This window comes from Apostichopus japonicus, chromosome 19 (genome assembly GCF_037975245.1).
Source record: "Apostichopus japonicus isolate 1M-3 chromosome 19, ASM3797524v1, whole genome shotgun sequence".
Taxonomy (NCBI): Eukaryota; Metazoa; Echinodermata; class Holothuroidea; order Aspidochirotida; family Stichopodidae; genus Apostichopus; species Apostichopus japonicus.
The window spans coordinates 26,628,850-26,646,765 of NC_092579.1; the positions used below are offsets into that span (position 1 = coordinate 26,628,850).

The 17,916-nt window shown below is 38.9% G+C and overlaps 2 protein-coding genes across 4 annotated transcripts in view; both read left to right on the forward strand.

Moving 5' to 3' along the window:
- Positions 1-726: 726 nt before the first annotated feature.
- LOC139959562 (uncharacterized) overlaps positions 727-17,916 on the forward strand; it is a 39,938-nt gene continuing 22,748 nt past the window's right edge. Inside the window, exons 1-6 of one of the 3 annotated variants that reach the window (XM_071957280.1) lie at positions 727-885; positions 4,961-5,468; positions 7,043-7,181; positions 10,548-10,577; positions 11,787-11,899; positions 12,776-12,846. In XM_071957280.1, coding sequence (XP_071813381.1) covers positions 4,996-5,468; positions 7,043-7,181; positions 10,548-10,577; positions 11,787-11,899; positions 12,776-12,846 — 826 coding nt within the window. In that variant the 5' untranslated portion in view covers positions 727-885; positions 4,961-4,995. The other 2 variants (XM_071957282.1, XM_071957281.1) reach the window with 2 other exon arrangements.
- Positions 12,881-17,830, forward strand: LOC139959561 (E3 SUMO-protein ligase ZBED1-like). Its single transcript, XM_071957279.1, has 3 exons — positions 12,881-15,049; positions 15,750-15,907; positions 16,180-17,830. The coding sequence occupies exons 1-3, from the start codon at positions 13,973-13,975 to the stop codon at positions 16,685-16,687; spliced, it is 1,743 nt and encodes a 580-aa protein (XP_071813380.1). The 5' UTR covers positions 12,881-13,972; the 3' UTR covers positions 16,688-17,830.

A 17,916-nucleotide genomic window follows, 5' to 3' on the forward strand; every position in this document is an offset into this window, starting at 1 on the left:
ATGTTTTTCAGTGATAATCCATGTTTCTCAAGCGATAAACATGGATTCTCTCCGATAAACCGTGTTTATCAATCGAAAATCCATATTTATCGGTCGATAAACATGTTTTTTCGATCGAAAAACATAGTTTATCAGTCGATAAACATGTTTTTTCGACCGATAATCCATGTTTTTCGATTTATTGGCTTGCCATATACGCGGCCGAAGTCGAGGTGCATATGGCAAGCCAAATGCTCAATAAATCGAGAATCATGGATTTTCGGTCGAAACACCATGTTTATCGACCGATAAACCATGTTTATCACTCGAAAAACCATGTTTATCGACCGAAAAACCATGTTTATCGACCGATAAACATGGTTTTTCACCGAAAACCATGATTATCGGCAGATAAACATGGTTTTTCTGAGAAACATGGTTTATCGAAAGATAAACAGGGATTTTCATTAGATATTCCAAGTTTTTTTCGATAATCCATGTTTTTCTCTCGAAAAAACCATGTTTATCGCTCAAAAAAACATGTTTATCGCTCGAAAAACATGGATTATCGCAGATAAACATGGATTGTCACAGATAAACCATGTTTATCGCTTGAAAACACAGTTTGTGACCGATAAACCATGTTTTTCGATTGAAAAAAAACATGTTTATCGCCGAAAAACCATGTTTATCAGCGATAATCCATGTTTTTCGATTAAATGAGCAATTGGCTTGCCATACGCGTATGGTCCAGTGACTCCAGTCTCAGCGTGTAGCTTGTACGCTTTTCGCGTAGAAGAAGAAGCAGTGACGTTACTGTTGTGTCAGTTCAGCCGCAGGAATTCAGAACCAAAGTTTTCTAGTTCTAGAACAGTGTCATTAGCAGTGAAATAGTTCAAATCGAAGGTAAAATGGCTTAACGTAATATAAATAGGATAACAAGTAAATACACAATTTAACGGTTTCGGCAACACACGCGGAGACGGCCTAACGAATTACGTTGCTAGGCCTAGCCTCGGGCCGGTGTTAGTCATGGCTAGCCTGCCTAGGACTAAATATACTAGTAATAACCAAAGACCTCTCTTTATTTCTATGGTAATAACTAATAATGCAAGCCTTCTTTAAATAGTGTAAGCCCACATCTGAGCCTACGCATGTGTTTGTAGGTATAGGCAAACCGAACGTTTGTTTCATTGCCTACTGTAAAATATGACAACATAATATGCTGACTTTAGACTATATGCTACACTAGCAAGATGTATAACGTATCTTGGGCCAAAATAATGCCGAAGCTTTGCTGTGAATCATTGCCATTCCGAGTTTCCAACAATTTGCTGTGGTTGGTTAGAGGTTTTAATAAAGTCTATTTTGGGGATTTTTTAGTTTTGCTTTTGCTGTTATGAATAAGAATATGTAACTCTAACATCTTAGCCAGTACAATTTAGTAGTAAGGTGAAGAGGGGAATATTTAACAGTGCTCTAATTTTCCAAATTATCTCTGATGGCATGTACAGTAGAACATGCCACAAGAAATTCTTTAGAATGTGTTTGGCCATACTGGAAAGTACGACCTTTCACACAAAGATCTTTGGCGCATGGAAATGTACGCCAATAAATTTGGCGTACGGCGTACATTCCTTGCCCCAGAGAAAAGTACGACAGTTGGCGTGGCGTATCGCGTAAGCGTGGAAGAAAATTCAGCCGCAACAGTGCAAGTGACGCAACATGGTTCAGAACATCGAGTTTAATAAATCTGGAGAAACTTTCATATAGTAAATACGCCGTACGTGCGTATCATGCATGGAGGGTCATGTGATGTGTTCCAGGGTGGTACTCATATATTACTATCCCCATTACGCATGATGATTTCACCCAAATTTTCATTACACGAAACCTCCAAATATACAATTACAGATGTAAGTTATATGGTCCGGGAAGTGCCATTTCCTGCGGTCTGGGAGGCATTATTGATCAAATTTTTTTTTTGTACGCTCCGCACCAACCGATGGTTTCGCTCCACTTAGATAGTGTGGTGTACAAATACAGACCGAAACCATATCCACCTTGGCGTATTTCTTTGGCGTATGGTCAAAGTACTTTCCAGTATGGGTGTTTGGTCACCTTTAGTGCAATGGTATTCTGACACGAAACAATTTTTTGTGTTAATGAACCTAAATATTATCCTGCTGTTGTTAGTGTATGACACAGTGAAGCTAGTACTACAGTATAGCTGTGAAGGGGTTGCCTGCCCATGATATCGATGTTCACTAAACTTTTTAATTGGTTAATATATGAACACAAGATATTTATGAATGCCCTCAAAACACATTACGTACTTCGTAAGCTCAAACTGTTCAAAGTAGAATTTAAATGGTTCCGCTGTATGTTTATAAACGCTTCGTGAAGTGGGAGGTGGAATGCACGCTGTTTCCCAGAATTTTTTGTTGCCAATTTTCATTGTGATGGCTTCACATTACGTACAGTATGAAGCTGTGACGTACAGTAGGTCTTGTATCAGGCACGTTCGATACTACAGTATGTATATCATTGGGCTATACAATGACCCAGCCTAACAATGAATTTGGAATTCACGGAACTGGTAAAAGTTGTGTTAAGAAGGAAAACTTGGGGCAAACAAATTATTTATAACCTTATATTTAAGAATCTTGGTTAAGTCAGTAAATGTTAACAAATGAAGAATTATGTCAAATTATGCACGGACCCCTTTGATATTACCGGTGGCGATTTTTCTTATATTTTAAAATAGTTTTCGCTCTGGCAATTGTGCTATCGATCGCTTCTTTAGCCCTCAAGAGGGCGAATTGCCCTTTGCCCCCGTGTATTTCCGACGCTGGTCTGTGAATATATCGTGGTCATCTTGCCCTGTACATGATCGTGGAAGGTCTCCAGGGCACTGATGACTGCCATCATCTCCAGAATGTTGATGTGGAATGTTTCCTTTGTTGGGGACCACGTCCCCCAGGCAGTGCGGTTGCTCCAATGAGCCCCCCATCCGACGTCATTGGCAGCTCCGGTGAGAAGGGTATCCCCTGACTCCAATTGTCCGAGTCGAGCCACCATCGGAGGTGTTGGGTTATCTCCTCTGACCTGTGGATCGGTGTTGTATTGTCTGGATCTCTGGGGTTTGTGGATTCAGAAGGTGCAGTTCTAGGGATGAGTAACAACAGCCATGAGCCCCAGGACTCTGAGCCACGTCAGTGTTGGTACAGTTGGTGACTCCTGGTGCGAGATGATTTGCTGCATGGTTGTCCTGACTGAATTGATCCTCTCTTCTGAGGGTCCGGGAATCCCGGCGGAAAAATCCAATATCGCCCCAAGGAACTGAATCGTCTGGGTTGGAGTTGGTAGGGACTCTTTCCTGTGAAGGTAAGCGTCCCGTAAGTCTACGGTCGCTGCCCACATGCCCTTTCCGAGCAGGGGTAAAACTAGATTTCAGGTTTCCATGCGGGAGTGTTTTGGCCTGATATATTTTGAGTTCAGGGGTTTTAGGTTTAGAATGGGACGTTTTTTTGTCGGAAAGAATGAGGACCGGAAGAGCAATTGCCTTCTTGGCCAGCAGGGCCAAAATCTTGTTAAACGTTTGACTGGGTCTGTGGGTGTAGGCATCTGCCTTACTCCACCCCTGAAAGGCGGGCTGAAGGAGAATTCTATGTTGTAACCATGTTTGACTGTGTCCAACACCCGCTTGTCCCTGCCTATGAATTCCCATTGCTGGGTGAAGTTTGCAAGTTTCCCCCCACCTGCGGAATTGCCAAGATGATGTGGGCACTCCTAGGGCTGGAGAGCAAACGACGATCGGGTGGAGGAGTAGTCGTTGTCTCATCGGCAAGTAGGTGCCAGGCCTTGCCTGATCCTCTAGGCGCCCAGGGACAGGTACTGAAAAACCCCGAATTTGAGAAAGACTAACTCTCAAAGCTTAACTAAACAAACGTAAACTAACAAGAGAACGGGAGATAACAAGGGGAGGGAAGTAAGCTAACAGGGAGTAGAGATACATAACATTACCTAGCAAAGCACCCACTATGGGCTCGCGGCCTACAGAATACGCTACGAAAGTGGACTAAACAAAACTAAACAAAGCACAAGTTGAAAAAGAACACAAGAGAGCGATAGGGGAGAGAGAATAATGAAGGAAAAATAAAAAAAAACATGAATATGAAACATGAAAATACAACGATATGTCTGTTGCGTGGGAAAATGACGGGAAACAAGCTAAGCAGTTCCGGAACTGCTTCCCCCGCAAAAGAAAACTTAAGGGCGGAAACGCTCTAGGAAAACAGTCCCCAAAAACCCTCCCTTTCAATAAAAAGGATACTTATCGGGCTGTAGAAAGACTGTAAACACTCCTTGGAATCCAAGGAAAGAAAACTTCCAACCATCGCGAAATACCAAAGACGAAGTCCAAGGAAAAACTTTTCCACAAGAAAATCTGTGTGAGACACTTTGAATGGTAGAATGAGAAGGAAGGACAGTGACCGGGGGGTCCGGTCATAGAGGGCGCACAGTGTTATTACTTTACCAGGACTTCATAGGCATGGTAGAACGAGGTGCTAAGGTTGTGAGGAGACACGTAAGCATGGAGCAAAGCAAATATTCAAACAAGTAAGTTTTGGAAGGTTAGGAATTGTGCTAAGTTTTATTCTTTCCATGTTTTTGAAACAACTTTGTTCACCATACACTAGGTGCACTATAGTGATGATGAAAGGGGTGCCTTCACCTACCTCAGTATTTGGGTAAGTTATGAGATGGTGAAAGGTGGATGTGGACGTTGACTGGCAGTCCCTGTAGCAGGAATGTGTGTGACAATTACATGCCTGCCTCATAACTCTCTGAACCCTTATCGAAAAGAGAGATGTATATATTCAAACACATTAGAGCAAGCAAACTCAGTGCTCGCATAATAATTATGATGGAATCATCATGTGTGTAAACCGAAACTTATTCTTTGCTTTCATTATAGCTGGTTTTCATCTTCCAGAAAATGCTTTGCCAACCATGTCAGCAACTTCTAACCTCAAAGTTGGACAGCTTCTCTTTGAACCCAAACCACCTGGCGGTACCTCCCAGAACAGAGGGAGTCCTTTAAATAGGAGACGAGTTCAGAGTGCCAAAGAGAGATTATGGAAGAATGTTCAGAAAGACGGTCTGAGAGAACGACCAAGGTCAGCGGCGTACTCCTGCGAGAAGACAAACACTTCAAAACCACCCTCGGGAAAGTTTTTAAGACTATTGACCGGTCAGAATGTTAGTCTCAACCTCGGAATTAACACAGCTAGTGAAAAGAAAGAAGCTACAAACAAGTCTACCTTGTCAGTTTCATCTGAACTTGAAGGAGAAACATCAAAGTCTAATCTGGCTGTGAAATCATCACAAGAACACAGGCACAACAACAGTGGTCAAAGTTTTGAAGTTCCTGTTGGTATTGCAGCCTTGAAGCCGTGGCTCACACCCAATGTTGATCAAAGCTTGTAAGTATAACTGTTCTATGTAACATTTTAATGTATATATTGTGTAGTAATGTGGGGAGACCCAATACATGTCAACTGTTCTGAAAGAAAAAAGAAATTCATAGGGAAATGAAATGAATTTAAATGGTTCTTGGTAAACGTCATTGTTTCATCCCCCCTCCACCCCAACAAAATATGCTAGAAAACAAACTAATGGTCACCCATGCTGAAACTTCTGTGAATTCAAATTCAAATCCTTTTTATACCTGACTGAGATGTCGTTGGCAAAATTAACACCACTTAAAATATTTTGGAGGGTCATAACCTCTGGGAAAGTACATTTGGAAAGTTTTCACATGTTTTGCTTTAAGATGCTACCATTTGAGGCCAATATAGTGACTTTTTATAATGGATTAAATTTAGCTAATGCCTGCACAGTCCTACACCTGACCATGAGCTGTAACTAAACATTATGCTGTACCTTGACAAACTTGTATAAACTGTTTGTGATTCAGAGCATCCTATTACTCTACTACAGTATTCCAGCTGTGTGTAGTTGGTAAGCGAGAGAAATTCAATACAGAGCTCTTAGCCATTAGAAAATTACCCACAATTATCAACTTCAAACCTCCAATGACCTGCAGTAAGTGTATTATATGGAAATTAACACAATTCCTCGTAAATTTTCTTCACGGCAGTGGTTATTGTGAACGAACAGAATTTTGAGTGGGCTTTCTAAATATAGTGAACATACCTTCCAGGTTTCCCTGTACGAAAAGAAAATAGAAAAGACGATATACTTCCTGTCCTGAAAACATAAATTTATTTAGGGTTTGGTGGTCTAATTTGTAGTCTAGTTCTCTGAGAATTGGATTGTGCAAACCTTAAGGTCATCTTTATAATCTGTAATTTACTGTCAAATTCAGAGCTTAATTTATTGTAGTTTCAACAATTTAGTCTCGATTTGTCAGTCTGGTCTCAAAGCTTTACATCAAGCCAAGAGCAGCACACTTTTCATTTGAGGCTAATGCCTTCCATAGATTGAATTTTTAATACTTTAGTTCTATTTGTTTGCAAAATTTAACCATCATACTTTGCTTCTGTCACAGAGGTGAGGCTTAAGGTGTAGCCTTACAAGCCTAAACATAGCCTTATAACTAGGGCTGCAAAAAAAAATGATTAATAAATAGTAACAACTCAACCAAAACATGTTCTCTGAACTAATAGTAGGGCACCCTTGGATAACATTCAACACCATTGTTGCTTGTCAAATCTGTAACACCTTGTAAATGTGACATTTGGGGAGCCCTGTAAAAGTCTTTGTTTTCCCACGTATCGCTGTGTTGCATCTGTGGAATATATATATATAATGGTCTGTGCATTAGACTACACAGTTCAGTCACTTTAACTGAGGAACCTCAGAGGCGCTTAAAGGAGCATTTCCCAAAACTTGCAATATGGACTAAAACATTTTTTTTTAAATATCAAGATGAGTTTTAGTAAGGGTGTGGTGTTTGTGAACACATAATTAAGATCTGTTGTTTGTTGTTACGGCAGGATAAATTGGTTCATTTGTGTTTTTACTTCACTGCTAGGATTGGAATAGATCCAGACACTTGTTTAGTATTCTTGCCATCCATGACGAATTATGATGATTTACCAGTGGTTCCTCCCGTCCAAGATGCCGCGGATCGACTTCGATATACAAAGACGATCAAAGAACAGAAACCATTCGTAAGTGACTTGTTTTTATCACACATCTGTACCAAAAAAAGAATTCTTATTTGGTAATTTGAAGAGAAATACCTGTGTTAAATCATGCAGTTTTGTTTGCTGTGTAAATTTTCTCACCATTAAAATTGTGTTCAAGATTGAACAGCAAATAATAATATTTGACTTCATTTGTCTTTTGCTGAAAATGGCTATCTCTGGTATATGTACAATTATAGAAAATTGTTTTGTTAGTGAGTTTCATAACGTTGCAACATAAGGTACAAATCTTGTCAAAGAGTGTGTTTCTTATATGGCAAATATCAACACTTGTCCCAGACCTACATGTGTGGTCCTTCCACACTTTCATCATAGCAGATGCACTTAGCCTAGCCTGCTTTGCATCCTTCCACACTTTCATCAGATGCACTAAGCCTATCCTGCTTTGCATCCTTCCACACTTTCATCATATGCACTAAGCCTATCCTGCTTTGCATACTTCCACACTTTCATCATATGCACTAAGCCTATCCTGCTTTGCATACTTCCACACTTTCATCATAGCAGATTTGCCTAGCCTGCTTTGCATATGAAAACTGGGACTGAACAGAATAATGTAGTTTTCACATTTGGTGTTACAACAAAACAGTCTTGAAGACTCAGAAATTTCTGTCCTCATAAAATACTACGGTTGGTGTGTAAGAAACAGCTACACATATGTGGACAGCTTTGATTCAGATTCAGATTCTCTTTATTACATCCCAAGCTGGGCAATTGATTGCTCACAATATAAAACATACGTACAGTACATAAAATACACACAAAATATATCAGACTCTCAAATACTAAGACATAAGACTTAAAACAAAGCTGGCAAGATATGTAAAAATGGTAAAATACAAAATACAGTAAAACAGCACCAGAGATAGTTGTGAAACATTGGATTGCACAATGAGCAAGATTACTGACCTAACGAGTAAAAGATTCATTATGAAGTTTAATACAACGAGGGATAAAGGAGGATTTGTAACGATTCGTAACGGCACGGGGTAGTCTCATCCGCCCACTGCGGGGTATTATTGCACTTTCCAAATTAATGTGTAGAGGGTGGCTACTGTTGTTGAGAGCCCCAGCAAGTTTACTTTGAAGGTGAAGATGATATGAGGTATTCACTGACTGGCTTATAATAGAATCTATTCGTTTTCTGTCGGTACCATTGACATTACCTCCACAACGATTAATGCAATATGACCACACACTGAAAATCACAGAATTGTAGAAAATAGAAAGAATGTTTCTACTGATGTTGAAGGTGTTCATGTTCCGCAAGCAATAGAGTCTTGGATTGATCCGTCTTACCAAATAATCAATGTGGTCATGCCAATTCAGCTGATCATCCAAAACTACGCCAAGGTACTTATAGGACGAGACACGGTTTACAGCCAGGTCTTTGATAACAACAGGAGGAGGTTCATGATCTCCTTTCCTAAAATCAATCACCATTTCCTTTGTCTTCTCCACGTTAAGCTCAAGGAAATTTTGATCACAGTAGTCTACAAACCAATTTATTTGAGACAAATATTCACCTCCATCATCTCTTGTAATCAAACCCACTAATGCAGTATCATCAGCAAATTTAATTAGAGGGCAGCTGTCATGTGATGATCTAGCATCTGAAGTATAAACAGTGAATAAAAACGGGGCAAGAACAGTTCCCTGTGGTGCACCAGTGCTCGAAACTAATGTGTTGGACACACAGTTGGACTGGTTGATCCTAACATACAGCGACCGATTAGTGAGATAATTGAATAACCATGTGACCAGGTTATGCGGGACGTTCATGTTTAGCAACTTATGTACCAAAACATGTGGTTGGATCGTGTTGAATGCAGAGGAAAAGTCAAAATATGTAATTCTAGCAGAATGACCTGCATTTGACTTTTCCAGATGGGAATACACTTTCTCTAAGCAATAAAGAATTGCGTCCTCAGTATTGCGCTTTGCACGATAAGCAAATTGCAGCGGATCAAGGTGTTCACTCACTAAGGGTTTTATGTACCTTAACACAATGCGCTCGCAGGATTTCATCGCAACAGAAGTCCGGGCCACAGGCCGGAGGTCATTCATGCATGTGATGTTTGCCTTCTTTGGCACAGGAATGATACATGACTGTTTCAACAATGCGGGAATTGTTTTCTGTCTAAATGAAAGGTTAAAACTAAACGTAAAAATGTAGGCCAGCTGATTGGTGCAGTATTTCAATACCCGGGGACTAAGCTGGTCTGGACCAGCAGCCTTTGCAGCACTCAGGCCAGCAAATTCTTTACGAACATCGTCTTCAGCAACATTTAAACATTGACCTTCTTGCATAGCAATTTGTGTTGATACTGGCTTTATATCATTGAAGTAGTCATTGTCATTAAACTGTTGGGCTTAGTTTTAAGATATTTGAACCTTATTCAGTAGAAGAAAAACTTGATAGAGTTTGTAACAGACACTAGTAAACCTGATTGAATCTGGTAGGTTGCTGGTTTCCTTCATGAAACACATACTACTGTAGCATTGATTTGCATTGTCTTCATGCCAATATTGTAGAAGGGCTCTCATACTCTCATGATCAGATTGAAATCAGTGATGGCCTCTAATCTAATAAATCCTTATCTCAGATTTTAAAATCCTCCTTTTACCGGTCTCAACCATCATCACGTTTCTTAAAGCTTGCGCAAGCTCATCTTGAGATTTTTACTCAATGATGGCCTCAGATAATCTTATTATCTCCAATGTTAGTAATTTACTCGTGCTGTAGTCTCGATCGTCAACAGTATGTCCCTTACAGCTCTGCTTTTTGCATCAAATTAGCCACAAATCTGATGCTACCATCCTAAAAGCCTGGAAGGTTAAAGATAATTGATAACAGCTAATTCCATCTTCAGCCACAATGCATATATAAATGATAAAGCCAAGTTTCAAACTTTCATACGTTATGAACTTATGAAGGGTGGAACGGTTAGTCTCTAGGCTAAGTGATACTTATTTGGTTTGATAAGTAATAGGCTTACTTGCCCTCTGAAGTTGTTTGAAGATCTATTGTGTACTGGTAATGTATCCAACCAATAACGTAGCATTTTGTTTGAGTGTTTCTGAGTACGAGCATTATCATGCTGTGTAAATATAATTAGCAGAGCTTGTGATTCCTTTACCTTTGTAGTTAGACATGTTTATATTTTGTGATGGCTTAGAAACCCCACTTTTATCTTTGTGTGGTGTTTGATAAAAAAGATTCAATGAAATGGAGCACCATCAGTAGAGAACTTAACTTCAAGTAACAAATTTGTCACTTGGTAAATTGGATTGAAAAAGGTCCTAATTTCATATTTTTCCATTTCACAGGATCCCAAGAAGTTATTCCATTATGACGTGGTGAGATTTAACTTCTACATATTCTATAAAAAATAAAGTTAATAAAAATAAAGTGAAAATAAAGTTTCACTGCCTCCAACAAGCTGCAAGCAGCAGACATGTTATTAACACAGTAATTGACCATTTAATTGAGTAATTATGATAGTTATTGATGAAAAAAGTAGCCATTATTCTGTAACATCCTATTTCAAAGCTGATTTCTTCTAAGAAGCTTGAGCTTCGATTTGATTTACTTTCTGAGGCTGAGAGTGAGTCCAATGTACATTACTTCTGATCTTGTCATCAAGTTCAAAAATTTCTGAAGCTAGTATAAGTATTTGTCACAAAGTAAAAGCTTGCCAGGATAAAAGCAATGAAAAATCTGTGACTTCAGGTACAAGTAATTTCAGGATTTTCCTGTTAATTAGGTACAGTAGAATAGTGCTGATTAATAAAATATCACGCAAATCAAGGGTTACCGAACTTAACGTAGAATATGTATGTAAATACGGCATACTAGGTGGATAGAGGTATGATATAATGTCTTATCTCTCGTTACTAGCTCTAAACAATAAACAATAGAAAGGGAGTGGGTGGTGTATTTTATAGGCACTGATCACCCAATCCTTGACCGAGAGGTGTTCATCTGCCATCTGGATGCCCGAACTGTTCTGAAATCTCTGGATGCTTTCAGTTTAGGTCATGTATAGTGCATACCTCCAACCGCACCGCTTAGGTGTGCTTCTGGGATGAGGGGGCCAGCAACCCCCCACCCGTCAGTAGTTCCTAAGCTGCTGTGAACCACTGATTGGCCCATGTGGATTTCTCTTAAAGTGCCTGACAGCCTAAATATTAGCTCTTGACTTATGTCAATCTTCATGGGCTATTGTTCACTCTAGCTTTTATAAAACACAAAAAAACACCAATTCATGAATGAAGAAAGGGTGAGTAACCATTGAATTTGCATTCCAAGAGTTTGCCACATTAATGCTATGTTTATCTAAATAAATCACCATCTATACAACATTCCACCATACCTCTGTGTATGGATGCAATATCAAAGGTGAAATAGAAGATGAATTGTTACCATCTGACAGTATATATACTTTATTAGTTACACTTTAAAAGAAGTTGTTTTAAAAAAAAAAGTGGACATAATTTTCAACTGTTTATATTAAATTATATTAAATTAAATTATATCAAGTGCTTGAATCCCTCTCATCTTTTCAGTTGAAGAACCGACCACATTCGGCTGACCATGTCTGCAATCATAAAAGAGTGGACGAACCGACAGAGATACAGAGAATATACGGAGAGAATGGGAAGCTGCTATATGATGGCAGGTAAATACTGTGTAGCAGCCATAATATTGCATTCTGTGTATATATAAATGCTAATAAAATTGATATAAGAATTTTGGAACCATTGTTTAACAGAGTTCAACCATGTTTAACCTTGTGTGTAGATTCGCTAAGTAGTGTTTAGTAGGTATGCTGAATATTTCTTTCATCAAATGTTCCATACTTTGTTTCATTTATTTACCTCTGAATGTTAGAAACCAAATTTACAAAGCTTTGAAAAATTGAAAGTAGAGGATTTGCTTGTGACAGAAAGTTCAAAAGAGGCTGATCCAACAAGCAAAACATGTGCTACTGGAATATTTCTTGTTGGATTCTTCAAAGGAAGCAATCCATTGGGGCTTTCTTGAAAGGAGAATTGATTCTTCAAAGCCTTTGGATCCCATTTTCTTATTCTTGTCTTCCTCGCATGTGTGCAGCCAACCACATAACGAAAACAGACATTCAAATGTCCACCAGTTATTTTCTCTCTAGAGGAGAAAATGTTTGTGTTGCCAGATTCCCATGGGGGACTTCATTACTTCTCATTGGTGAATTGTAAAAACAGCTACTGTAGTTTATGATGGCTCGTTGATATTTTGTCAGTCCTTACATCTGGTTAAAAATCATATTAGATGAATATAAAATCAACGTAAAATTCTGTTTGGGGAAGTTATGGGGTGCATTGACTCTGAGAGACAATGACACATGATGTTAGTTGCACTTTTGTGTTCTGTTGGTTTACTTTTATTTTTTCCTAAAGTTTACTTTTGTTTGTTTTAAACTCGAACAGAAATCCTGGTAAAAAAGTCTGTTTTTAAAGATAACATGTCCAATGTTTGTGGTTTAAACTTTATGATTTCTGTTTTTTTTTTCTTCCAGTGATTATCATCGCAACAGAACCAAATATGTTATAAAGAAAGAAATTGAAGACCTGGAAAGGTTACTTCAAGGTAAAATTCTGATACATTTTGTTGTTTACCTTTCAATCCATGGTTGCATTCTCATAATATCTGTGCATGTATGGCATGATATAGCAACGTGTGGTAGACGATCACTGCGGTCCTTCTTGCTACTAGTGAAAACTGAAGAACCTTTAAAATTGACTTCATTTGACTGGTACAATTAATATAAGTTTAGCCAGTAACCATATAAGCATTATCTTTCCTCTTTCATAACTTGTATAGGGCAAAAGGAAATAAAAAAAAAGAAAGAGCTATTTTTTGCATAAAGTTTACTACAAATAAGACATAAGATTAGATAAAATTATACTGGAATGCAAACCATGATAGGAACCTTTGTGGTTGTCCCATGATATATTCATGATGGTCCCATGATAGATGTTGATGGTTCTAATGTTAGATGCATGATGGTCCTATGATAGATGCATGATGGTCCCATGTTAGATGCATGATGGTCCCATGTAGGGCTGTAACGGTTAAACGGTTAACCGACCGAACGGCCGGATAAACGTCCGCCGTACATCGTATAAGTTTAACCGTTTTTGTAATGCCAATTACACAGTCGCTACGGCGCGTCTTCACATCACATTGTTCCCGAAATAGACCGCAGCAGTTGCTTGCCGAAAATCACGTAACAATGGCAAACTTTATCACGCATCCATACAAAAGATTTTTAAGATCGGCGGTACGATTGAAGGGATTACCAAGCGGTAAGCGACCCGTGTAGCGCCTTTTGTTACCCCGTTCGACAATGCGACGAGACTAAATCTAATCCTTTCAAATTTTGTGATCATTTTCACTATAATCTCGAAACCTCCGTAATTATCTCAACACCATTTTAATTGTCTACAAAGTCTGATAAGTAATTGACCACCAAGTCTGAAATACTCTTCGTAATCGGTAATCTTTTCGAACGTTCGAAACGTATACGAGGTTCTCTTTTATCAATTAATTACGAAGTCTGAAACACCCTTAGAAAGCGGTAACCTTTCAAAGATTTCTAATGATGTCGGAGGAAGATGAAAGGTTGTAGGAAGGATAAAAACAGGCACGAATTTTGAGGTTCTCATTGCAAGTCAATACTCTCAAGCTCAACTACATTCAAGAATATCTCAACATGCCTTCCAAAGTATGGAACTCTTTCGAGAAGTCAGGGCAGTCGTCGGTGAAGTGCAAGATCTGCGGCACCTTATTGAAGTACCTAGGAGGTTCGACTGGGTCAATGACCAATCATCTGAAATTCAGGCATCAGGTTGCAGAGAAGGCACCGTCATCAACTATGGACGCTTTCATCAACCGAACTGTCTGCAACCCGAAGAAAGCTGAGAGGCTCAACAACCTAGTCGTCGAAATGGTAGCCAAGGATGCGCTACCAGTCAGCTTCATCGAAGGAGATGGATTTCGTGCCCTCATGAAAGCCATCGAGCCAAGCTATGTGATACCATCAAGGAAGACCATTTCAGCGTTATTGAAAGCAAAGTATGAGGAAAAGAAGGCGACTTTGGAGACTGATTTGGAGAAGATTGCCTTCGTGTCCGTCACAACAGACTGTTGGACCTCTAGATCATCAGAGGGCTACATGACCGTCACAGCACATGGTTTAGATGGGGACTGGGTTAATCGGAGCTATGTCCTAGACACTACACCGGTTGTGAATCAAGAGGGTGGCCAGGACACAGTGGTACGCCACACTGCAGACGCCCTCACCACACAGATGTCCAGGATCGTCGAGGAATGGGGGTTGGAAGATAAACTTGATGCGATCGTCCACGACAACGCCAGTAATGTCGAACATTTAGGGGAATCCCTAGGAGTGGACGACGTTGCGTGTGCTGGACACACCCTACAGTTATGTGTTAACAATGGATTTAAAGCTCATCCTCAAATCGGACGTTTGATTGCTTGTGGGAAGAAACTTGTTTCACATTTTCGAAAGAGTGTTAATGCTACAAAGGCTTTGGAAGTTAAGCAAGAACAGTTGGGTTTGCCTAAGCACAAACTTATTCAGAGTGTTTGCACCCGTTGGAACTCAGTTTTTGAAATGCTGAAAAGACTTATAGAACAGCGTTGGGCAGTCTGTGCTATGCTCAGTGACCGTCACTTCACTCCTTTAACTAATGCGAGGAGTTTAGAAATTCGGGATGAAGACTGGAGGATTGCGGAGGAGCTGTTGGTTTGCCTGGAACCACTACAGGTAATATTTTTTGCATTGATTTTTCCCCTTCCCAAATACTTTATAATATGCTTAGTCTGACAAACATCTCCTAACAGAGTTCCAACACTCATAAGTGGTACTTTTTCTTGACTTAAAGAAAAAAATTGCATCTATAGGATTTTATAGGTTTTATAAATTTGAATTATTTTGCAACTTTGGTTAAACGAAACTGGATTTTTTATATTTTTTTTGTAGCATTTTGTACATTGATTGCATGACCCCCATCCCCCCCCTCCCAGAAATTATTAAGGACATTCTACTGAAAAAAATATCAGAAAAATTGACCATTTTTTATGTTAAATATAATTAAATTGTAAACTCAATTATTTCAACTATTTTTTTTAACATTTTGTAAATAGGATTTTATAGGTTTTATAAATTTGAATTATTTTGCAACTTTGGTTAAACGAAACTGGATTTTTTATAATTATTAATTTTGTAGCATTTTGAACATTGATTGCATGACCCCCATCCCCCCCCCTTCCAGAAATTATTAATGACATTCTACATAAAAAAAATATCAGAAAACTTGACCGTATTTTATGTTAATTATAATTGAATTACAAATTCAGTTATTTTAACTATTTTTTTTTACAATCTGTAAACCAAGTTCTTACAGTCAATTTTAACACAACAAAAGAGTAAATGATTTATAATTTTGTTTTTTTTTATTTTGCAGATTGCAACGACTGTTTTGTCATCCGAGCAAAACACTTCCCTCTCCAGTATCCTGCCAATAGTCAGCGGATTAGTGAAGAGGCACCTCAAAGTGGATGTTGAGGACATTCCTGCAGTGAATGCCTTTAAGATTACTACGTCAAGTGACTTGAAAAAAAGGTGAGCATGTGAAAAAAAAAATTTTCTTTCCTACAGATTAATTATGCCCAACGGAGGAACTCGGATCTCCATGGTGATCGATCAACTGAAGGTGAGCTGGTGAGAATAAAAAAAAATTGTTTATTTCCAACAGATCACCTATCGCCAACGCAGTTTCTTGGATGGTGTTCATCTGCCAGCGTATCACTAACCTGCCACAATTTTTCCCCCATTACAACTTTAGCTTTTCTTTGTACAACATAAACATTTCATTATTTTTTTATATTCAACAGGTTCACACCAAGTGGGGAAGTCAGCAGAGCCCAGCTGGCCTCGTTCCTGGACCCTCGGTACAAATGCCTGAAGTTCCTTTCAAAGGAAGAGCAAGTCATGGTAAAAGACAAAATGAAAGAACTCATCTCTGAGCAGCAACCCGCCACCAAGAAGCGACGCCGAAGCAGCAACGCTTCAGATACACAAAGGAGCGCGATGGACTTCTTGTTGGGTGATGACGACAACGACCAGACACCCCAATGTGAAGAGGTTGACGAGAGGGAGCTCGCCCACTACATCGGCCTCTCAACTCCCAGCCACAACTCCAACCCTAACCTTTGGTGGAAGCAATACCACTCAAATTTTCCTATTCTTTCCACCCTAGCTCAAAGGTTTATAGGAACACCATCAACGTCAGTCCCGAGTGAGAGGATTTTTTCCATTGCTGGGAACATTGTAAACTCAAAAAGAAGCTGTTTATTACCTGCCAATGTAAATATTTTAGTTTTTTTGAACAAAAATTTATAGAATTTTTTGTGTAAATGCTGTTTATATGGTTAAATCACTGTTTGCATGTTTTCACCACCTTGTCTTATCTTAGTACTCAACCTCCAGTGAATATTTAATTTAATTCTTGCATTTCATTTAGTTAAAAAAAAAATCAGCTTATAATTATTTTATCAGATATGTCTATCAGCAAACTTTCTTTACTTTTCAAAGTTTACTTTACATTCTTTCATAATTCTTGTACTTTGATAAACAGTTGCAAAATGCTATATCAACATGTTGACATTAACAAACTCCTTGAATTTTTTCCTTCTTTTTATTTCTTCACAACTCTCTGCGTCCTTAAAATATGTTTCCTCCCCCTCTCGATAAGTCCCTTACCACTCCAGTCACTCCATAGACCTACAAATCCAAAAGCAACCCCCCACCCTACCCTCTGCCGAACCCACCACAATACACAAATTCAATATATTTGTGACCCATTGTTGTACTTGTAATTGCGTAGGCCTAGCCCTACACTCGTGTAGTAATCTCTTCCTAACAACCGACTTTCCTAACCTTGGCCTAGCTGGTAATGTCTTGTAGTCTTACACGCCATATGATCGCGAACAATACACAATGCCAATATTAAGTAGGCCTAGTAATATAAGCCTAGAATGACCATACAATGCCCACGCTATTACAGTAGGGGCTACGCAATTAGCAAAGAAATATCTGCTCCAAAAATCTGTCACAATTACCGATGAACCGAAAAATGAAACAAACATATGTTAAAAACTTCATGAAAACGTACGATTAGTCTTTTTAAATGTAACGATCGTCAAAACTAAGTAAATACAATCAAATTCTTGACATGCACGATACGAGAAAACGATACTCGTTGCGCCATTTTGAGAATGTACTTCCGCATTAAAAGTGGGGGCGCTCTTTCGGAATTATAATCTGAGTTACGTTTAAACGTTAACCGTTCGGTTAATAGAAATGGTTAACCGGTTAGTGAATTAACCGGAATGACACAGCCCTAGTCCCATGTTAGATGCATAATGGTCCTATGATAGATGGTCCCATGTTAGATGCATTATGGTCCCATGTTATATGCATGATAGACTCATGATAGAGAATGAAAAGAAGAGACATACTGAAACACAAGTTTAAAAAAAAAAAAAGTTATAATTGTTATGTTGGTTTATTTGTGGGCTTTTCTTACATCACAAAAATAACCAAACTGTCATTCTGTGCAGGTAGCAGTC

What these genes read in the sequence shown, in the direction of transcription:
- LOC139959561 (XM_071957279.1), top strand. Translation starts at nt 13,973, where the DNA reads ATGCCTTCCAAAGTATGGAACTCTTTCGAGAAGTCAGGGCAGTCGTCG. An exon ending in TTTGCCTGGAACCACTACAG is followed by an intron (nt 15,050 to 15,749) that starts GTAATATTTTTT and finishes TTTATTTTGCAG; the next exon opens with ATTGCAACGACTGTTTTGTC. An exon ending in TCAAGTGACTTGAAAAAAAG is followed by an intron (nt 15,908 to 16,179) that starts GTGAGCATGTGA and finishes TATATTCAACAG; the next exon opens with GTTCACACCAAGTGGGGAAG.